At 38.8% G+C, this 23707-nt stretch overlaps 1 protein-coding gene and 1 pseudogene across 6 annotated transcripts in view; both read left to right on the top strand.

The window, feature by feature from the left end:
* The window catches only part of PPEF1 (protein phosphatase with EF-hand domain 1), a 124166-nt gene that overhangs the window by 64179 nt on the left and 36280 nt on the right, over positions 1-23707 (top strand). For all 6 annotated transcript variants that reach the window (XR_008552039.1, XM_037512642.2, XM_054695821.1 and 3 more), the window contains 5 exons: positions 211-325; positions 3734-3780; positions 16778-16944; positions 19215-19251; positions 21687-21836. Coding sequence is in view for 5 of the 6 variants with exons in the window: in XM_037512642.2 (XP_037368539.1) it covers positions 211-325; positions 3734-3780; positions 16778-16944; positions 19215-19251; positions 21687-21836 (516 nt within the window). In the remaining variant the exon portion in view is untranslated. The remainder of the gene's footprint in view (positions 1-210; positions 326-3733; positions 3781-16777; positions 16945-19214; positions 19252-21686; positions 21837-23707) is intronic.
* On the top strand, positions 6173-16815 carry LOC119246396 (60S ribosomal protein L12-like; annotated as a pseudogene).

Below are 23707 nucleotides of genomic sequence, written 5' to 3'. Positions count from 1 at the left end.
ATTTATTTATTTTTTCAATAAATCAGTCTCTAGTGAGGGCTTACTGCATGTCAGATACTACACTGAGTGATCTATTTGAGAGGAATTTAGAGATCATCCTGAAATACAGCTACCTGAAATGTGCTCATATGCTCTTCTTTATAGCTTTTTATGCAGTTATACCTTTCTTACAAATTCGTTGTTTCTGTTTCTTCTGTTTATCTCTCATAGATACTTCATGCTTATTATGTCTTAGAGGTGCTGTTTGAAGCCAGGAAAGCCCTGAAGCAAATGCCGAATTTCACTCATACAAAAACTTCTGCCTCCAAAGAGATAACAATCTGTGGTAAGTTTCAGAGCAGAGTTGCCAAATTAATATTTAGGAGCCTCTTGGTTCTACATCATTTGCCTGACTTGAAAGCTGTGTAAATTGGACTGTGTTAAGGGAAAAGTGTTAATATAGAGTTATCTATCATGATAATACTGTTCCCCATCTTGTCTTTGTTTGCATACCAGCTGGCAGGAATTAATTATGTGAGAAATTAAAGAACTCATAGCTTTTTATAAAGGCAGGCAGCATTTTAATATGGAAAACCACCCATGGGTGGAATAAGCACTCTTTGCCCTCGGTGGAGCTTTCATTATCCTTGTTCCATGTTGCTTTTTCTAGGTGGGCCTCTGCATGCCATTTGTGCTGGGAAGAGAAAAGCCCAGGGTGGAGATTAAACTCTCCTCTGCCCTTGGCTACTGTTTTAGATTTTTCCAACTAGTCTCTGCAGCTTTTAGAAGAGTGGGATTGTCCCAGAAATCTGTTCCTTGTTCTTCTAAATAACAAGATTTGAGATTTTGTTATCATATAGGCCAGCCAGGCAGGATATTGCTGCAAGAAACAGTACACATCGAAATTCAACACAGTTGGTGCTCAGCATGCTTGCAACTGTCTGAGAATGGAGTGTGTGGAAGGAACAGCAATTCCCTTAACTTCTAATTAAGCCCTTAGGTTACAAACCAGTGATTGTTGTTTTTCAAATCAATTTTTAACCAGTGTTTCTTTTATTCTAGTAGGTTGAAGTGGATTTGACAATTTAATTAAACCATTTCCATTTCTAGTTTCTGATAGTGGTGATAGGAACTTGATGTAGCAGTACATGCTCCATGATAGGCCCTGACTCAGGCTTTTGAAGAGTCTTTAATGGTTCAATTCCAACCTACTCAGGTCCCCACTTCTCTGCCTAGCAGATGATGGATGACAGCATCTGGGGCCTTTTATTCAAGGCATTCCCAACTCTTACTTTTCATGGACACAGATAAAGAATTTTGGGGCCTGTGCCAGCCTATGAAGCCTGTGTAGCCAGGACTAGATTTGCGTATACTAGGTCAAACAGAGAAAGGGTCCTATTCCCCATGTTTCCAGGATACCTCCATTTGCCATTATAGACTTATCTTTGGATAAAGGGAATTGGGAAAATACATGAATTAATTAGAGGGCCTAGAAATCCTAGATTCATACAGTATAAGAACTGAAAAGTTCTTACAGAGACCATAAAGTCTGTTACTTGCTCTTACAAATGAAATTGAGGCCCAGAGAGCCAAATATATTGCCTTCCAAACATTTCCATGTAGTAACTCTTTCCTTCCCTTTCAGCTTACTCAACTAGTTAGTGGCAGGATCAGAATTAAAAATCAGCTCCTCGGTATCCCAGGTTAGAGCCAGTCCGAGATCGGCTATCCCAAATCCCATCATGCACCTCTCTGATGCTTCATTTTCCATCATGAGACAGAGCCTAGGGTATGGATTGATTGGCCAGTTCTATTTACTGAAAGATGCCTACTTCTTGGGCATTTGTTTCCAGACTTTTCGCATCTTACACATTTGGTAGAGGAAAAGCCAAGTCCAGTAGGTAGGTTCCCTTAGCATAGGAATGATTATTTTCTGTTTTAAACAGCTCTATTGAACTTAAAGATAACATTAGGAAAGGGAGAGAAACTGTGATGTAAATTTACCATTATTTTAATTTGCATAGGCAGTTTTTTTTTTCAAAGATTTATTTATTAATGCATATAAGAACTGGGGTACAGGCCAGAGGTGTGGGGGGTGAGAGAATTCACCAGAGACAGAGCGGGGAATATAACAGGCAAATAGACTGAAATGTACTGCTGAGGGGAGCAGTGGGCGAGACAGGAGAGGTCTGCTGTGCCATGTGGGTAGCTCCCTGGCTGGGGGATTGAACTCGTGTTGCAGTGGCTGCAGATTGCTTCATAGGTTGCGTTTTAACCCCTTGCGCCATCAGGGAGGCCCTGCAGAGGCAGTTTTTACAAGCATATAATTCTTAGTATGCATGAAATATAGGAGGTATTTTTGTCTATATTTGTTGTGAATGATAACCAAGTATGTACTCCATTTTTTTGTTTGCAGTGGAAATATCTGTGATGCATCAAGTTTTTTCTTTTGCTGTCCAACTAGAAGTTAAAAATATTTTCATAGCCTCAGTTCTTAATATGTTGAAACAAAATCACTTTTCAGCATGCCAGCTGCAACACTTTTATTTACTCAAATCTTTGAAAGACAAATCACCCTAGGAAAATTAGGAGAATAAAATAATTTTAAAAATATATTTAAGTGATAAGTAAAAAGTCCTTCCATTTTTATTTCCTTTGATTTGTAGTGAGACTATATGAAAGCAATGAGATTTAAGTATACAATAACATTAATATGTTCTTAATATTATTATCATTTTATAAATAGGATTTAAATTTTATTATTTCCATTACAATTGAAATCTTCTAGTCCATATATTTGGTTATTTGGGGTTGTTGGATTTTATACAAACTGAGGAAAAATATTCCCAAATTAAATTCTATTTGGTAATTTAAATACAAAGAATAAAAATTTGTGGTCAGAATCTATGAAGGACAAGTATTTACCTAGATTGATTTATCTAAATACAGTTTTGGAAATTTACATATTCACTTTTATTTTTTAATTAATGAGTTTATACATTCAGTTGGTTCTCCTCAATTGGCTTAATTTTATAAAGTCATGCTTTCATTTTTATTTTCTACAATTGTCTTATCAAAAGAATGTCAACTATCTACTCATAGTCTTAAATTTTCAAATGCTACCAGATTTGCTGGAGCAAATTCTTTAACACCTGTCTTTAAAAAACTATGCATTTAGCTATTAAATGTATTTATTGAGTTCCCATTATGCACCAGTTATTCTAGTAAGCACTGGGGGTTTAATGCTAAGATAGATACTATTGCTGCTTTCCTAGAGATTACTGTGTAGGCAGAAGAAAGTAATTGCCAAGTGTTGAATGTTGAAGTGCGGTAAAGTTGGATTTGAATTTCAGCTCTGATATTTAGCAGCTGAGTAACCTTACGTAAGTTATTCAGCTACTCTGAGCCTCATTTGTAAAATGAGATTGATGAAAATAATACCCACCTCATAAAGTGGTTGTAAGGATTGACGAATTCACATAAACCCTTAGTGCAGTGCTTGGCACAGAGTAAGCCAAACACTGCATTAATGGCAGGAGTGAACAGGTACTTATAATACCAGATTCTGTCCCCTATAAAAAAGAAGGCAGAAGAGTACGGTGGAAACAGGTTATTGAATTAATACACCATAGGGGAAAAGCCCAATGCTCTGAGAATGTTTGATGTAGATCGGCAGTATTTCTGTTTTAAAATTCTATAAAAATTAGCATTCTCTTATTCCCTACTGAATAATGATTTTTCATTTGTACTCCAGGTGATTTGCATGGGAAACTGGATGATCTTTTTTTGATCTTCTATAAGGTAAATGATTATTTTGCAAAGTATTTGCATTTTTTGTTGGGGGAGAACAGTTCTAGAGCAGGTAACAATATTAATTTTATTACGGATATGTACAAATGTAGATACAACAGTTTTTATCCAAGAAGCTCAAAGATTTGTAGCGGGAAGTGTTTTGGTTTTTTACACACATCTCAAAAAAGTTTTTGAAAATTTGAATCTTTGTTCAATATTATTGTTATTTGTATATCCATTGGGATTTGTGACTGGTAATATTTATGGTCTTTATTATAATGTCAATGTCCAGATAGTACAGGATGAGGAGGAGAGCAGTCTGTTCTATTTTAATTTTGTACAGAAGTGAGTATGTTACATGGCAATCTTGTCTTCCAGTGTGCACTAATTATGTGTGAAAGGAGTTCTCCACAGCAAATTCCAAATTTCTTTCTTCTCTACCCCGATTCACCATCGCTGGGCTCAGTTGCTCTTACAGTGTGATGATCCTCTTTATTTGCTGGGTTTCAGTTGTGGGAGCCTGCACAGAGGCCACACAGCAACCTGACTGGCATGGTTCTCTGCATCCTTTTGATTGACTTCATTTCTCTCTTCGAGCCAACACTTGCAACCTGAATGTTTGCTTCTGAGACAATTGTATGTAGAAACTGATCCTGAGGTAACCCCTGCCTTCACAGTGGTACCCCTTTATTTCTCTATGATTAATATGTCATCCCCATAATTAGCACATTGAATAATTATGCACAGCATAGATGTCTTAGCTGGGATGAAAGAAAATATATTCAGATTATTACAATGGCTAATCAGTTCTACTTTTTGAAGTCTGTGAGAGCTTGATAAGCCACATAATCTCCATGAACCACATTTTTAAAAAATTGACTGTGATATTCTTGAGCTTCCACCCCATAGGAGATTATTTTGTGGATAAAATAATATAAATATCAAAAAATTATCTAATATTTATAAGAGAAATGCAAGGTTTTCATTTCATTCATTCAGATAGAAGCTTAGAAGGGAATAAGGCAGATCAAGCCAAGAGTGAATAAATGGAGCTGGCACCTACGAGACTCAGTTGAGGTTGCATGAGGCCTAAGCAAGCATCTAGAGCATGATAAGCAGAGGGATGAGTGATGTTTGGAGGAAATAGGAGGCTGCCCAGATAGTAGGTTGGTATCAGCAAGTCCAGCAAAGTTTTCTGGCAGGAAGCTTAGAGTGCTGGCAAAAGAACAATTCCAGAGATCACCCACAGAACCCAGGCTTGGCAGGGAGAAGCCAGGATGCACCAGTTAATGGAGAAATGGGAGGATTAAAGGATTGGTGCTTTCTGACCCCAGGGAGTTGGCTAACTGGGGTGAGGGTCTTAGGAAGCAAGAAGGTGGGAACTTGTAAGGGGAGTAGTAGGTCTAGGGGATGAGTGGGTCCAAGGGGGAGCCCACAATATGGGCAGCTAAAGTAAATGCAAGAGAATATTGGAGACGAGGAGGTCAAGGATGCGGAACCAAGTATTTTAAATGAGTTGGCCATGGGGCCAAGACAGGAGGACGAGGGGAAGGAAGTCTAGTCAGAGGTCATGGGCCTGGAAGGAGGAGAAGCTTTTACCTAAGGCTGTTTGTAGCTCTGAGGGGAAAGAGGAATCTTCCCTGCTCCTGATCCTGAGGTAGCCATTCTGTGGAGGAATGGCTCCTTTCCTTCCAGAGAACAGCAGAGCCAGGAGCCCAGCAGTGTGCTTAAGAGAGGCCCAGCCCTCCAAGGGGAAGGCTTTCTGAATGAGTTGAAAGCAGAAGGGAGTTTATTTACCATGAAATAGGGATCACGCTGGCTAAACTAGAAAGCTGTGGGAGAGGTGGAAGAATGGACTGGTGAGAGGACACCGAAGGATTGCAGTTTGGGGAATGGGATGTTGCAACAATGCTGTGTAAATGTGCAGAATTTATTCCTGCTATTGTTGACAATCACAATTTGAGGAAGGAGGAATATGTGAAGAGCAACCACAACACAAAATTTGGCAGTTATTTATCTAGAGTTTTGGGAAACATATTAAAGGGGAAATAGTTGAGAAAATTAAATGGGAAAAGTCACTTCCAAGGCATTTTGAAAAGAAAATTCCTTGAGAGGTACTTGAACATATTAAGGTGTGATTAGGGGAAGGACTCTGGAGTAGGCAGAAAAGAGAATTTCAACATGTTTCTTTAATTATGTTGCCAAAACTGTATGGAACATATAAAGCTGGAAGGTGCTAATGTAAAGATTGAACAGGAGGAGGTGGGTGGTAAGAGGTGCTGTAAAAAGAACTAAAGGTGAAAATATAGCATTCACATGAAGGCAAGAAATATTTTGAGTTAACCAATGACTGTGTTCAGAAGTGGAGGTTGAGAACCCCACAATGAAAGAGTAAGGCACTATGATCTGGGATGGATTTGGGTAGAGGGACCTAAGAGGGATGTTTGGAAAGCAGAAATCTGGAAGAGCCATACAGTATAATTTTAGCAGGCTTGAGAGAGGAACAGGTAAAATTCATCTTAGGATGAATCACATATACCAGAATCTTGAAATTGCCTCATTTAAAAAGGAAAACTGAGAGAAGACCATTGATGACAGCAAGGTTCCACTTTACAAAACTGGAAAGACAGTGTGGTTAATGGTGTCTGAGAAGGGAGAATGATCTGGTGAGCTTGCCATTATGTCATGTCACTTAGCTGCAGGTAGTAAATGTCCTTAGGTAAAGGCTGGAAGTGGAAGGGTAGGGCACAGGCGTGTAAGCTGCTATGCTGAATGGTGATCTCTAACTTGCAAAAGTCAGCATTTTGCTGTTTTCTGTCCCATTTTTAATTTTTTCATTTTCTTTTATTTAAATTTTTTTACTAAATTTTTTTCCTTATACCATTGTAGACCCCACAGTTCTCCCACAGCATTCAGCCCCAATGATATCAAAGTCATGTACCTGAGGTACACCGGTGGGGAAGTTGGTGCCACTTTTGCCCTGGCCTCTAAGATTGGCTCCCTTGGTATGTCTCCAAAAAAGTTGTTGGTGACATCGCCAAGGCAACTGGTAATAGGAAGGGTCTGAGGATGGCAGTGAAACTGCTATTAAGAATAGGCCCAGGGCCTTCCCCCGGTGGCGCAGTGGGTTGAGTGCAGCGCTGTGAAGCTGTCCACAGTGCTGGGTTCGATTCCCAGCGGGCCAGGGAGATTCTCACATGGTATGGCAGACCTCTCCTGTCTTGCCTGCTGCTCCCCTCAATAGTGCTTTCAGTCAGTCTGCCTATTCTGCTCCCCACTCTGTCTCTGGTGAATCCTCTCACCCTCCCACGCCTCTGGCCTGTTCCCCAGCTATTGTATAAATTAAAAATAAATCTTTTTTTTTTTTTTTTAAAAAAGAACAGGCCCAGATTGAGGTGGTCCTGTCAGCCTCTGCCCTCATCATCAAAACCCTCAAGGAACCACCAAGAGACAAGACAGAAGCGTAAAAACTTTAAGCACAGTGGAAGTATCACTTCTGATGAAATTGTCAACATAGCCCAACAGATGCAGCACTGATCTTTAGCTAAAGGACTTTCTGGCACCATTCAAGAGATCTTGGGTACCGTTCAGTCTGAGAGCTGCAGTGTTGACGGCCACCACTGGCCATCACATCATGGGTGACATCAACAGTAGTGCTGTGGAGTGCGCAGCCAGTTAAGAGCTACAAAGGGAAATGTTTCAACAAGGCATCATTTGACAGACAAACAAACAAAGCTTTATCTGACACAAAAACTACAAGTTTGCTGTCTGGGCGAGGTAGTGTTATATACGAAAGCATGTGTCCTATTTCTCAGATGTACCTGAGAGAATGGTAGATTGATGAGCCTGCATGGTCAAAAAGCTTCACGTTCTGTAGTGTACATGCTGTTAAGAAGTAAAGAGAACAAATGGTATATTTCCCAAACTCCCAAACAAAATGGTTAAAATAATGTTAAAAGTACCTTAATGTTTAAAGGAGTAAGCTTCATTGACCTGCCAAATTCTTTTCAGCAATGCTTCTAGTATAGGAAGTTGAGAGTTTGTTTAAAAAAAAAAAAATTAGTTGAGAGAAAAGTAATAGACCAGGAAAGGAGGAAAGGAAGAAGATCTTGAAATGAGAGAGGTTGGTGGTGATGGATTTCTCTTTGTGGCATTAGATACAAAGGTTGCATGCTCAGAGATTCTAGCAGGTGCGTAACTATGGCCTAAGTAATCGATTGATTGCTTCAGGAAATGATCGGGTTTCTGATTTCTGAATTTATTTATTTTAAATAAATCTTAAAAAAAAAACTGTGGGAAGATATAAGATGTAATATAAAGTTCATTTTACATATATTTATTTATTTTAAAGATTTTATTTATTTATACAAGCACTGGGTACAGTCAGAAGTGCAGGAGGGTGAGAGAATTCACCAGAGCCAGAGCGGGGAGCAGAACAGGCAGATGGACGAAGTACACTGCTGAGGGGAGCAGCGGGCGGCAGCAGAGGTCTGCGCGCCATGTGGGACCCTCACCCGGTTGCCGGGGATTGAACCGGCGCTGCGGAGGCTGCGGGCAGCTTCGCAACCCAGTGCTCAACCGCTGCGCCACCGGGGAGACCCTCATTTCACATATATTTATTAAACATCCGTTATGCCTGTGGTTCTTGGCTTAGGGCTGGGAATTCAGAATGACTTAAGATGCAGTTTTTGATATCACAGTTTAGAGAGGAAGGTCAACTAATTAAAAGATAATTGAGGATGGGATATGTTACTATGATTGGGATAAGTACAGGCTTCAAGGGAGCACATTGGATGGGCACCTAACATCACAGAAGACTTCTTGGAGGAGGTGACATTTAAGACAATCCCTTCAAAGAATTTTAGTAATTTAGTAAATCATGAAGGAAAGTTTTGGAGGATTGTAAAAGATTTTATTCTCACACACTTATTATAGTTCATTGCAGTAAATGACAGGATTCATGTCAATGATTGTTTTGATCATTTGTTTTGAGATTTTGGTTTCCTTAGTATTTGCTTGTCCATTAAAACTATCATTTAGTACCTGAAGACTAAGCTAAAGATTTCCAGTGCACAGTCTTTCCTGGGTTTGAAAAGAATTCTTTCCTCTGGGTGCCACATTGTTAACCATGACCAACCTTTGCTAAAAGGGCATTTCAACTTTATATGGCTTCAAATATCATCAAGTGAAGCAATTTACATAACATTAGTTAGGTCATAATTTTAGATTTTACTTTCTGAAAGGTTAATTTTAATCAGCCACTTTTGCTTCGTTAGAGTGACCAATTTGAAATACTTCATTCAGAGTCTTAACCTTGCTAAAATTATAAGACATTTTGTCTTGTGGAATAGAAAGCTTGAAATTTCAGATCAAGTATTGGGAAATTAGTTTGTTAAATTGATGCTGTGGGTGAAGACCTCCTGAAACTGAAACAAGCATGGAGAGGGAGAAGCTAATTAACTCTTAACCCTGTGAGTACCATACTGATGCCACACTACCTTGTTTTCTTTTCTTTCTGTCTTCCCCACTATCCTCTATCCACAGTGCCCATAATTTCTCAGTTGTGAAGATCATTAAATGCTTCTTTTTTTCTGTCACTGAGATGTTTCACATTGCCACAGCAATCAGTTCTTTTCCTTTTGACATTAACGTAGTATGTTGCATTCAGAAAAACAACCCTCTAAAATAGGATTTCAAAAGAAGTAAAAATTTTTTAAATGAGGAATTGAAACCCATAGGTTATTAAATATTAGGATAACTTCCAGATGTCTGCTGTAAAATGGTTCAGTAGGAAATAGGTGAGAATATAGGGTAATGTCTTGTTTTTATCTGTATTCAAGTTAATTGTAGTCTGTTCTTTCCCCTGCATGCCATCTGGATGCTGTTGAGAGTTATAGTTACTCTGGGTTGTCTGTATTTATCAACCTCACTTCCATGTCATAGATAGTTTGTTTTATATCAATTGCAGAATAAAGCTGAGGGTTTGGTTTATTGGAACTAAGTAAAGGATGAATTATAACAGCAGTTTTTGCTTCTTTAAAAGAAACCCCAAAAAATCTTAGTAGCCAGAAGCCTAAATATACTAGAGACTCAGTTCCAGGAGATTTAACTCCTCATCTTATCTGTTGAATGCCTTTCTCAGATTTTATAGAAAGTTTATGCTGGTTTCATGAAATGAATTGAGATTTTCATCTTTTTCTGTGGTTTGGAATAAAGTCCCTGCTTCTCAAACTTTGCTGTATGTTGTAATCACCCAAGGAATTAAAAAAAAATATTGCACGTGTACCATTCCCAGAGATTCTGATGAACACCTGGTGATGTTTAAAAGCTCCCCAAGGGGGGGGGGGAAGCAAATATTGTTTAAAAATGAGCAATGATGTAAAATAAATAAATAAATAAATTTTTAAAAATTTTAAAAATTAAAAAAATAAAAGCTCCCCAAGTAACTCTAATATGCAGCCAAGGATGGGAATCATGGCTTAAATTACATTAAAATGATTTGCTCTTGAAAATTGAGATAGAACTCTGTTCTAAGCAACTTGGAATCAATGTACTATTCAAGTTTTCTACTTCTTTCGAATCAGTTATGGTGGTTTCTAATTTTCAAGGATATCTTCCATTTTTCTAGTTGTAAAAGTGTATCACCATAGATATATATTCTTTACTCACATATATACTTCTTTATTTCTCAATCTTTGTCTTTTTTCCTAATCTTTAATCTTACATATTTTTTCATTCTTTGTTTTTTATTTATCCTCAATCAGGTTCATGATGAGATTATCATCTTTATTGGTTTTTTTGGTTGTGTCGAAGATTGGATTTATATCTTATCTTTTTTGTTTGCATTCTATTTCAGGAAGTTCACCTTTTATCTTTGATCTTACTGTTCTTTTTTCTAACTTATTAAGATGAATACTAATTTTCATGTGTATCATTTTTAATAATGAAGGCATGTAAGTTTACAAATCTTTCCTAATTATAGTTTTAGTTGGGCCTTCTATTGAACGTGTAATTTTGCTTTTACTTCCTCTTTAATCCAATGATTATTAAGATTATATGTTTTATTTTTCAAGACTATACGTTTTATTTTTCAAGGATTTTAATTCCAGGAGCCAGACTTTTTAAATCATATTTTTATTATTTATTTTAAATTGTATTGAATTATGTTATGGGAATGTACACTATGAAATGTTTCTTATTTTCAGTTTGTTAAGGAGGTCTTTGAAATGAAATACATGATTGATTCCCATAAAGGCTTCTTGGATGTATGAAAAAGCTCTTTGTATTCTCTATTTGTAGGTGGCAAAGTTCTTCATGTGTCTGTTAAACTAACTTCATTGGCTATATATTCAGTTTTTCTACAGATTTACTTTTCTATTATGTTTAACTATGAGTATTATATACTGCTGTGTAAAAATTATCCCAATACTTGGTGGCTTAAAACTACATTTAGTGGGCCTCCCCGGTGGCGGTGGCGCAGTGGTTGAGTGCTGGGCTGCGAAGCTGCCCGCAGCCTCTGCAGCACCCGTTCGATCCCCGGCTGCTCCCTGGCCACCGGAGGAGGGTCCCACATGGTGCGCAGACCTCTCCTGCCGCCCGCTGCTCCCCTCAGCCGTGTACTTCGGTCCTTCTGCCTGCTCTGCTTCCCCCTCTGGCTCTGGTGAATTCTCTCACCCTCTCGCGCTTCTGACTGTACCCAGTGCTTGTATAAATAAATAAAATCTTAAAAAAAAAAAAAAAAGAAAAAGAAGGTTTTTTTTTTTTAAAAAACTACATTTAGTATATTACAATTTCTGTGGGTCAGAAATTTGGGTGGTTCTGTCTTAAGGTCTCTCATGAGGCACAAACTCATGGCCCAGAGCTGCAGTCATCCAGAAAGGTTGCCTGGGGCTAGACGGTGCTTTCCCAGATTGCTGACTCGTGGCCACAGGCACAGCATTGCTGCTTCCTTGCTGGCTGTTAGCAGAACAGGCACAGGAGCCTCTCCACAGGGCACCTGAGTGTCCTTTCTGTGTAGTAGCTGGCCTTCCCCAGAGTGAGTGCTCCCAGAGAGAGGGAGGGAGAGTGTGAGCTAGAGCAGGCAGGAAGCTTCAGTGTCTTTTAGGGCTTAGTGGGCAAAGTTGCCTACTATCACGTCTGCTTTTTTCTATTCATCAGAAGCAAACCACTAAGCCCACATTCAAGAGGTAGCAAATTATCCTTCAAGAGATTGCAAATTAGGCTTCAAAGAATCTGTGGATATTATTTAAACTAATAATTTAACCTGAATATTTTACTATCTATATATATATATATATATTTAAATATTTATTTATACAAGAACTGGGGTATAGGCCAGATGCACGAGAGGGTGAGAGGATTCACCAGAGACAGAGCGGGGAACAGAACAAGTAGACTGACGAAATACACTGCTGAGGGGAGCAGCGGGAGAGACAGGAGAGGTCTGCCGCGCCATGTGGGATTCTCATCTGCCAGCCGGGATTGAACCGGCGCTGCAGAGGCTGCGGACACCTTCACAGTGCAGTGCTCAACCACCTGCGCCACCAGGGAGGCCCCTCACTATCTTTATATTTTAAGCAATTTCTTTCTGAATCTACTACAAGTTCATGAATTGTATCTTCTTCATAAAGTGTCTTTTATTGTGATGTGATGTTGATTTGTGATCCTGTTTAGCACTTTTAATCTTAAATTCCACTTTGTCTAGTATTAATATTTGCATTTTTGCTTTCTTTTTGTTTCATCTACCTTGTTTTTAACCTCCCTTTATTTTTTTCATGTGTATTTCTCATAAGCTATATATACCTGAGTTTTAATTTTAATGTAGTCTGGTAAGCTTGATATTTTATTTTTTTTTTTGAAGATTTATTTATGTATACAAGAACTGGGGTACAGGCCAGAGGTCGGGGAGTGAGAAGGGGGGGCAAGATGATTCACCAGAGACAGAGTGGGGAGTAGAACAGGCAGATCTACTGAAATACACTGCTAAGGGGAGCAGCGGGTGAGTCAGGAGAGGTCTGCTGCACCATGTGGGTTGCTCCCTGGCCAGGGATCGAACTCGTGCTGCTGCAGTGTCTGTGACAGCTTCATAGGTTGCGTCTTAACCCCTTACACTACCACGGAGCCCCCTGGCGCAGCGGTTGAGCACTCAATTGCAAGGCTTCCCGCAGCCTCTGCAGCGCCAGTTCGATCCCTAGCCACTGGCGAGGGTCCCACAAAAAAAAAAAAAAAAAAAGCTTTGTATTTTGAAGGAAGAATTTAACCCATTCACATTGAATATTCATGGTTAGTATCACAATAGATGTTTTTGAAAAATGACCTTTTATTCAACTTTATTATTTCCCTTTTTGTTCATTATTCTTTTGTTTTTGCTGTCTCGGTGCAGTTTGCGTTTTTATTATTGTTTTCTTTGGCACTTATATTGTACTTGTCCATTCCTGAATGATTATCTTCCCATTCATGAGATTTCTAATAAATAATGTATGTGTGTATATTTCTCAACTAGCTATAACCTTATGCTTCCACTCCTTTCCTTTCTGTCCTATGGTAAGATTAAATGCACTTATTTTCACACTTTCCATGTATGTCCCTTCATTCAGATGAGGTATGTAGAAAATTTTCATTTTCTTCCCTTACCTCCCCAGCAAATCCTAGCTATTGCTCATGCCATAATTTTAATTCTTGACCATTATTGGGTTTTCATTTCTAGTATGTTTCTTTTATCTGTGACTTATATTCAAGCAAGGTTTGTTGTTCACATCTGTATTATTTCCTCTTGGTCTTCCTATGACTCAAGTACTTTTTAGTGTTACTGCTGTTATTTGGTTAGAATATTTCCCTGAATGTTTTCCTCTGAGATATGTGGATGTTGTTTTCTCTGAATCTTGAATATAGGAACTTTGTAATGTTTACTTTTGTATTTCTAGCACCTGAAATTGTGTCTAGTACACAATAAACAGTGCATGTTCATTGTTTTCATGGTACTAGATCACGACCTATTTACATATATCTTTCTTCTATCGGAAGAACATTTGTATTGGTGGTATTTGATCACTTACAGATCTGCAAATATTTTCTATCAGACTAAGAAGTTAATGATGTTTAGGTCAATATAGAATTCTTGGTTCACAGTCCTTTTCTCTTTTTAATTTATACATTTTCTTCTACCCTTTTTCCTCCCACTATTGCACTTGAGAAGTTGGATGCCAGGCTCTTTTCCCTTTGTAACTTGTTCTTTTTGTTTGGCCACTTCTAAGATTTCTACCAGGTAATGGGGTATTTTTTTCTCCATCAACAGAGCATAGGAGTCATGAGCTCTTTCATACTTCAGGCTGAAGTCTTTTTATAACCATAGAAAATTCCCTCTCTTATTTATGTAATAATTGCTTCTTCTCCATCTGTTCCTTTTTCCTGATTCCAGGATGCTTATTATTGGCATATTAGTCCTCTTGGCTCTAAACTCTAATTTCTTACTCATTTCCTCATGATTTCTGTCATACTGCTTTTTGCTCTGTGAGAGTGATTTTTCATCTGCCTGCTCTCTCAGGTCAATAATGTATTTTTAAGCAACTATTTCCTTTAGTTCTAGTCTATTGGTATTTTAAATTTGAGTGGTGTATTTTTAATGCCAAATTATTACCTTTCTTTATTTTATGGCCCTCTTATTATTTTAAAAACAAAGTTGTCCTCTGTCTCCTCTTCTCTCATCAGTGGACAGGATTTTAGCAAATTTGATTGGTCTACCTCTCTCTGGTTACAGAATCTCATGAAGTAGAAAAAAGGTTATTTCCATTTTCTATTTCCTGCTTAAGCTAGGTTAAGCATCTCCATCGTCAGAGGCACAACAGTTTTTACTTCCGCATCAAGAGTGTAAGAGGAAGTCTACGTTTCTAGGTGCCCCTAAATGCCAGTGTTAGTGTTCTTTTGGCTTCAAAGATATAAAGAAGTTCTCCTATATTTATTTTAGTAAGATATAGCTCCCCCTCCCCAAGCAGAAGTAGGGCTTCCCTTTAATCAAGAAGTCCATGGGTCCCCTCAGGCCTGTCTCCCATGTTCTCACCCTGGGGCTCTCTGCTGCTGCTCCTCTGTCCCCCTTCAGGCCTGTACATCCTGCCATAGCTTGTGGCCTCTGACACCCCTCAGACTGCTCCAGTTTACTTATCCCAGCTAGCAGAAGGCTGTGGGAAAGCAGAGTATTAGAAATGCAGAATCCTTCCCCTTTTCTTTGTTTTGATAAGCAATAGCCTATATTTTTGCAGATGGTTCATACTCTCTCAGCCCAGCGTGAGTGAGATTTTATGAATTAATATATAAGAAAATGTAAAATTATGGGATGTTAAAATCAGAAATAACAGAGGTCATGATAAAATGAATCTCAGTTTGTATGGTGCTTTATTTATGGTTTTCATGCAATTTTATATACATAATCTCATTTGAATTTCAACGAAGCCCTGTGTGGTAAGTATGGAAGTTATGATCCCCATTTTACAGATAAGGAAACTATAATTTGTGAATATTAAATAACTTGTCCAAGTATATCTGGGTAATAGTGGAGCTGCACTAGAGAACAGGAACATTCTATGAGGCTTGCTTATTTGTTTGTTTCTAATTGCCTTCCTCACCTATTAAATTGCATAATGATTTTTGGAATACCTAAGTTATATGTTGCAACATGTATTATATATTTTTAACTCCTTATTATATCGGTATGAACAATTTAAAATGTATATAAATTCTGGGCCACTGAGTATAAATTAATATATTTTCTTATATAGCCTGAAATCTAACAAAAGGGGAATTTGAAAATAGCTTGCAAAAGATTAGTGTAACTAGAATTGTATATTATTTCCTGAAGGTAACTTTTTTGAAGGAGGACGTACATTTGGAAATATGAGTACTTAAATTTTTTTCTTTTGTAATGTACTTCTTAAGCACTTGAATTTATCTTACTATGCAATAGAACTTCACTCCATCATTTCCCTCTCAGGTGAGATATTGAGAAAATGTAACGATGCTACTATGTGTGTTTTATTTTAGAGTTTTGTAGTATAGAAGCAAACAAATCAATGGGTGTTATAAAGACCTTACCTTTGACCTGATCCCAGTTCTTTTTCATGCTAACACTGTATTTCAAAATTATTAGCTCATATTCAGGAGTAATGATCCAAATATTTAACAACTAATAAAGCTTGATCAGTGAGAAGACAGAATACACACCCACATGAGCACTTGGTGTGATAGTATCAGTATGTCTTGTGAAATGTCAGTCCTGCTCACAGTTGCATGGTACTTTATCCTTTCCTGGGTCCTGTCATATCCATGCTCTCATTGGATATGGAGGGATATAGTATCATCCCCTTTTGCAAATTGAGGAGATCACAGCCCAGAGAAGTTAAATGTAGGACCCATTGGAATGGAATTTTGGCTTAGTTCAGTATTTCTTCTCGGGTAGAAGTTACTCTCTTTCCAATGAGACCAGCCATTTTTGATAGCACTAGAATGGGCAATCCCTTCTCCCCTCCATCTTCCTGTGCCAAGCTAATTCTTTTTTTTTAATTAAAGATTTATTTATACAAGAGCTGGGGTACATGTCAGAGGTGTGGGAGGGTGAGAGAATTCACCAGAGACAGCAGGGAGCAGAACAGGCAGACAGATCAAAGACACTGCTGAGGGGAGCAGCAGGAGAGACAATCTCTTGTCTGCTGCACCATGTGGGTATCTCCCTGGCTGGCCGGGAATTGAACCCACACTGTAGAGGCCGTGGACAGCTTCATAGCATGGCGCTCAACCCGCTGTGCCACCGGGGAGGCCTGCCAAACTAATTCTTCACTTCCGAGGTCCCTTGTAGGAGATGCCTGCTCTGAAAGACTGAAACACTCAGCAAGTGAGCAGATTTTTCTCAGTGGAAGAACTCACTCAGCCTCTTTACTCCATATTTACAAAGATATTAAGTACAAAGTCTTACTTTAAAGGTGCTTTCTTTTAACTGCTTGTTTTTCTCTTTCCACAGAATGGTCTCCCCTCAGGAAGCAACCCCTATGTCTTTAATGGTGATTTTGTAGATCGAGGAAAAAATTCCATAGAAATTCTCATGATCCTGTTTGTGAGTTTTCTTGTCTATCCCAATGACATGCATTTGAACAGAGGGAACCATGAAGATTTCCTGATGAATTTGAGGTAACCTAGACCTTTAGATTTCCTCTTTTGTTACCCATTCTGGAAAATGCTGCCATGTGTAGTTCCTAGCAAAGAGAGGTGAATGTAGAAGAGTAGGGACAAGGGGGATCTCATGGAAGACCCCAATTCTTACCCCTGTTTTCCTCACCTGAGTACAGTTTGCTCTGAAGTTCCTTTCCTCTCTTTTCTTCCATTTCTGATCTTCCTTCCAGCTTTCCCAGGTCAAATTGTGTGTTGGACAGATGTGTCAAGCCAGGTTCGAAAGTGTGGTAGGGTCTATTAGCAGAATTAGATGGAATCATTCTTTTGCTACTCTTTTGGCTTGCCTCAGATGTTGTCTCTGCAACTAGTACTATGTTTTTCAGTGATGTGTATATTTTTTATGACATGGTGATTGCTTCTGGCATAGTTGTTCATAAACATATTTGAGAACAGCTGTGACATAGCATTTCAACTATCTGACTCACTGGAGAGTTGAGGAATAAAGATTAGTTGAATGATTTACCAATTTTTGCTGACAGGCCTAGCACATATCAATGTTCCCCTTTCTCCTTCTTTTTCCCCTTCCTCTTCCCCCTCCTTCAACTCCTCCTTCTCTTCTTTTTTTCCTGTCTTTTTCTGTCTTTTTAAAATTTCTTATTTTATGAAAAACAATTTCTTGTTTTATGAAAAAAAATTGCTAAGAGAAGTAGAAGGCATGGCATGTTTCATACTTTTTGTCTGCACTCTGGGGTACCTTGAGCAAAACTCAGCAACAGATTAGTTTTGTATTTTGGGTAGTTTTGACACTTGGCCCAAGTACAGACTTTTGATTCTGATTCTCAAATGTGAAAGCAAAGATTATGAAGGAAGAAGTCTGAAGACTATTATCAGAGATCCATTATATATCATATAGCTCAGTATATTTATTTGGGCATGCCATTTATCCTTTCATTTATTCAGTTACCTAATCATATGTATGCGTACAATGGTTAGTGAAAGACGCACAGTTCCTGTCCTCATAGAGTTTACATCTAGTAGAGAAGACATACATTGAGATGGTTTTTCAAATATGATGAGTCAACATTTATGGCTGGGTAGAGGAGAATTTGCAAAGGCAATCAGAACAGTCAGACAGGTAGGAGGAAAACCAAGAGGGTGTACTGTCACACAATCCAAGAAAAGAAGTTTTTCAGAAGGATGGTGTTGTCAGCTGTATTAGTGTTTCATGGAGGCAAGAAATGTGAGGACTGCAAGGTCCTTTGGTGAGTGCAGGACTGTCTTCATCTCGGAGAGCATGTTATGCTGTAGAAGTCTGACATGACATGATTTACATGGAAACCTGGAGTGAGTATGCTGTGTCCTAGCCTCACCATGTTGGTTATTAAATATACATACTGTTTATTGAAAAAAGTTTCCATCTCATTAAATCTCCCTTAGAGACTATTATTCAGGCATTAAAATTCCTGACACATTCTATTAAAGTCTTCAAAACCATTATGTGAACTATATCAGAGACAGTATAGTCAACTTGTTACCTTTTAGGCTTTTCTCTGTTTTTGCTTAGTCTTCCCCTCCAACCCCTTATCCACTTTCTCTAAGACAGAGGCAGTCTGAGAAATTCTATCTAAATGAAAGGCATTCTCTCACAGTTTCCCCCAGCTACCACAGCACAGTTCTCTGAATACTTGCATTTACATAACCAGTGCCCACCACATTTCTTAAGTTGCCTTGTAATTGTTTTATGAAAATTTATCTTCTTTCCCCAATTATACTATATGCTCTTTGAAGATAGGGATGATGTTATTGGCTGCTTTTGTTCTTTCTCATCATGCTGAACAAATACTTGAGTAAGTAGTTGTCAGTTTCCACTGACGTCTACTTACTTGAGTTCTTGATACTTGTGATAATTAGATGTCCAGGGCTCCCTTTTTGCATAGCTCATGTAGTAAGAATTATCAACATTTAATTAAATATTTTAAATCCCATTGGAGGGGCCTCCCTGGTGGCACAGGGATTAATGTCTCAGAGCTATCAAGCTATCACAAGCCACTGCAGCACGAGTTGGATCCCTGGCCAGGGAGGTAACCCATATGGCGCAGCAGACCTTTCCTGTCTCACTCTCTGCTTCCCTCAGCAGTGTGTTTTGGCAGGTCCGCCTGTTCTGTTCCCTACTATGTCTCTGATGGGTCCCCTCACCACCCCCCACCTCTGGCCTACACCCCAGTTCTTGTATACATAAATAAAAATAAATCTTTAAAAAATAATTCCCATTGTTTTTTTTTTTCCAGGTATGGCTTTACAAAGGAGATTTTACATAAATATAAGGTAAGATTCATATCCCCCTCTTTCTTACATTCACTTTACTATTTATACATAGAAGTAAAAAAGGAGCCTTCAAGTAGCACGAGGGGTGAGCTACTCAGAATCCATACCAATAAAAATAAAAGCATAGCAGAAAGCCCTGGCCATGACTGAGGCCTAATTGTTTTTCCTGTCTAAACCAATATTTTTTTTTCTAATTATGTTTATTGAAGTGACATTATTTTACAACACTGTATAAGTTTTAGGAGTATAGATTCATACCTCTACAAATCTACAAATGTATATTATCACCTCACTCCCACCACCAAAGCCCTGATAATCTTCCATCATAGTCCATTAGAACCCCTCCCCCCTTTGCTTCTATCCCCACCTGCTTTCTCAGTGCTGCAGTCAGGTTTCATGGGTCTTTTTCTGGTTTGTTTTTGTCTGTTCCTTTACTTTGTTTTTTTAATTCCACAAAGTTGTAAAATCATCCAGTATTTGTCTTTCTTCTTTTGACTAATTTTGCTTAGTATGATCTGCATTTTCATCCATGTTATTACAAATGGCAAGATTTCTTTATTTTTTATAGCTGAGTAGTATTCCATTGTGTACATACACCACATCTTTATCCACTCATCTATATTTGGACACTTAGATTGTTTCTATAACTTGGCTATTTTAAATAGTGCTGCAGTGAATATAGAAGTGCGTATATCCCATCAAATTAGTGTTTTTGCATTCTTTGGCTCCATACCTAGGAAAGGGATTGCTGGATCATATGGTGGATCTGTTTTTAATGTTTTGAGAAACCTCCGTACTGTTTTCATGGAGGATGGACTAGTCTACATTCCCAGCAACAGTATATGAGGGTTCCTTTATATCCATGCCCTCACCAACACTTGTTACTGGTCTTTTTGATGTGGACCGTTCTCATAGGTGTTAGGTGGTATCTCATTGTGGTTTTGATTTGTTTTTTCCTGATGATAAGTGATGATGAACATTTTTTTATGTGTCTGTTGACCATCTGTATGTCTCTTGTGAGAAGTGTATGTAGCTTTTCTGCCCGTTTTTATGGGTTATTTATTTTCTTGTTGAATTGTATGAGAGTTCTTTTTAGATCTTGGATATTAGCCTCTTGTTAGATGTAAGATGTGCAAATATATTCTCCCATTCAGTAAATTGTCCTTTTGTTTTAATGACAGTTTCTTTCACCATGCAGAAGCTTTTTATTTGACATTGCCCCATTGGTTTATCTTTGCTTTTGCTTCCCTTGCCACTCTAGAGGAGTGCCAGAGACATCCCTGAAGCCAATGTTGCAGAGTATTTTGCCTGTGTTTTTTTTTTTTTTTTTTTTTTTTTTTTTTTTAATTTTCTAGAGGCATGTCTTATTTATTTATTTATTGTTTGTTTGTTTGATACATGCACTGGGTACAGTCAGAAGCGTGGGAGGGTGAGAGAATTCACCAGAGCCAGAGCGGGGAGCAGAGCAGGCAGAAGGACCGAAGTACACTGCTGAGGGGAGCAGCGGGCGGCAGGAGAGGTCTGCGCGCCATGTGGGACCCTCCTCTGGTGGCCGGGGAGCAGCCGGGGATCGAACCGGCTGCAGAGGCTGCAGGCAGCTTCGCAACCCAGCGCTCAACCGCTGCGCCACCGGGGAGGCCCGCCTGTGTTTTCTTCTATGTACTTTATATAAACCAGACCTTTTCATTGTGACTTCTGTGTACATTTGAACATAAGTACCAACATATTCCATTGTTTTAAAGGTATTCAGGATTTGTGTTTGATAAAACACACAGGCAAGGAAATGACTATCCCTGCTTAAAAACATGAAGGAAGATGTTTTTAATTCGCAAATCCCTGAAGACAGGTAGCGCACCACACCACACTGAGGGCCATGTGGGGAAATGCCAGCATCTCTCTGAAGGCAAGGAGAGAGGGGGAAAGTGTGCAGGCACCCTTTTTGTGGTTTCCATGGGAATGAAAGGGAAAGATAACATAAGCAGCTTTAGGATTAGCTACTTTGAATAATTTCAGCAGACTCTGGGACATAGGACCTGTCCTGATAACTGGCTGTGAGGTGATTCGTGCTGGTGAATATTGACCTAGAGAGTGAGCACCCTATAAACGAGGTAATTGAGAGTGTGGACTAAGGCTTGGTTGCTTTACTTATGAAGTCACTCTCATTTTCATATCAAAGGGGAGTTATTTACTATCCTTAGGTCTTAACTAGTCCTAGAAGGAGCAGTCTTTCCTCAGGATGCCAGCAAGGCACCAAAGTGTCAAAGTATCAAAAATACCAAATGAAAAGACATGATTAGTGCATGCCAGTTGGTTAGTCATTCCATGCTGACGTCCTTTGGGTGGCATGAAAACTTGCTTTTCATCTATACATTGGGTCAATTCAATAAACTTGAAGCTATCAGAAAAACAGAACTTACACAAACTCTTACTTACAGATACATGGGAAAAAAATCTTGCAAGTCTTGGAAGACGTCTATACCTGGCTCCCCATTGGTACAATCATTGACAATGAAATCCTGGTCATACATGGTGGAATATCAGAGTCCACAGATTTGAATTTACTCCACCACATAGAAAGAAACAAGGTAAGAAACAATCTTTGTATAAATTTAATCTCAGATTTATGCTGGGACATGTACCTCTTTTCATTTATTAGTTTGTGTTGATTTGTGTTTTAGTGGTTATTGTAACTCTGAAAATATCAGTATAAGTTAAGAAAATCTATGCTTGCATGATAAAGAACTAATTGGGAAGCCTGTATGTAGAAAATTTTTTCAATTCATGGTGAATGTGGGAAAATGAGGAAATGTTGGCATTTTGTATAATTTTGAAAAGCAAAAAAATACCTGATTTTTAAAAATTAGACTAATATTATAGTAAAATAGACATAATATTTACCACTTTAACCATTTTAGGTGTACAGTTCAGTGGCATAATAGTGCGCATTGCCATGAGCCATCACCACCATCACAGCATCCATCCCTGAACTCCTCCTCTTACCAAACTGACTCAGTCCATTAAACGCGAACTCCCTCCTTTCCAGCCTCAGCCAACCACCGTTCTATTTTCTGTCTATGAATTTGACTACTTTAGCTGCCTTATAAGTGGAATCATATAGCAATTTTTTTCTAATTGATATAATTTATCTTATACTCCATATGACTCAGGTAATTTTTAAAAAACATCTTAAACCCAAATGATCATATTAAATACAACAGAAGCAGAACAGGAACATGTTTAAAACCTAGTAGCTGTGTGGGGGCATGTAAAGTTCCCACTTACCTTGGGTTCCTTTGACTGGGCCTTGCAGAGTGACTGGAATTGTCTTCCTTCTGTATGAGTGAAACCCACAGGCTAGAGGTATAAGAGGTGCCACATGGCATGAAGCATTTCTGGGATCTCTTGAGTCAGAGGATGTATGTGGTCCTCATGAGAAACCTCTAAACTCTTACCCATGAGTGCTGATAATTTACTAGCAACCAGCCTAGGCAGGTGGGGTCTAGAGCTAGAGTTTAATTTTATAGAGACAGAAATGTGATCTGTATCACACCTAGAGTGTTTGGAACCATTACGCCTTTATACACATATGAATGATAATGATGCTAACTTCTCATCCTTCTAATAACAGCTTAAATATACTCCTCCTCTGGAAAGTCTTACATGCCCTCCAAACTAGGTCAGGTCCTCTTCTCTATACTCCCAAGGTCCATGTACACGTCCTTCATGAGTTACAAAAATTAAGAAATTCTACTATTGTTTATTTATTCTCCTCCCCTGCTTCTCTAGTTTACAATGTAGTCCTAGCACCTAAGAGAGGAAGTATTCAATATTTGTTGAACATCTCCTAGGAGATTTTTTTGTAAAGATTTATTTATTTATGCAAGAGCTGGTATACAGGCCAGAGGCGCGGGAGGGTGAGAGGATTCACCAGAGACAGAGTGGGGAGCAGAACAGGTAGACGGACCGAAAGCACTGTTGAGGGGAGCAGGAGGAGAGACAGGAGAGGTCTACCACACCATGTGGGTATCTCCCTGGCCAGCCAGGAGTCAAACCCACGCTGCAGAGGCTGCGGACAGCTTCACAGCGCTGCGCTCAACCTGCTATGCCACCAGGGAGGCCCTCTCCTAGGAGATTTAAGACCAAAACAGGTCTAACCTGAGACAAAATTGGATAGAAATGTTTTTCCAACCCTTTTCCTGATTCTGTGGTGATTTTACATGGCCCCCTCTCCAACCTTACCCTGTGATAACCATATTGCTGATTTACACTGTTGTCCTGTTGTAATTATAATAGCAACTCTTTTCACTCTCAGAAGTATACCAGTTGCAATAAATTTTAAGGCCACCTCAAGGTTAAGACATCTTTTTCATTATATCAGCATATAGTCAAGCCAATAAGATGTTTCAATCAACATGAAATAGTCAGTGTTCACATAATGAATGGATATGATTCTAGC

This window comes from Talpa occidentalis, unplaced genomic scaffold (genome assembly GCF_014898055.3).
Source record: "Talpa occidentalis isolate TD23 unplaced genomic scaffold, MPIMG_talOcc4v2.1 talOcc4.15, whole genome shotgun sequence".
Lineage (NCBI taxonomy): Eukaryota > Metazoa > Chordata > Mammalia > Eulipotyphla > Talpidae > Talpa > Talpa occidentalis.
The sequence above is the reverse complement of the archived record's forward strand: the minus strand, read 5'-3'. Positions and strand labels throughout refer to the sequence as shown.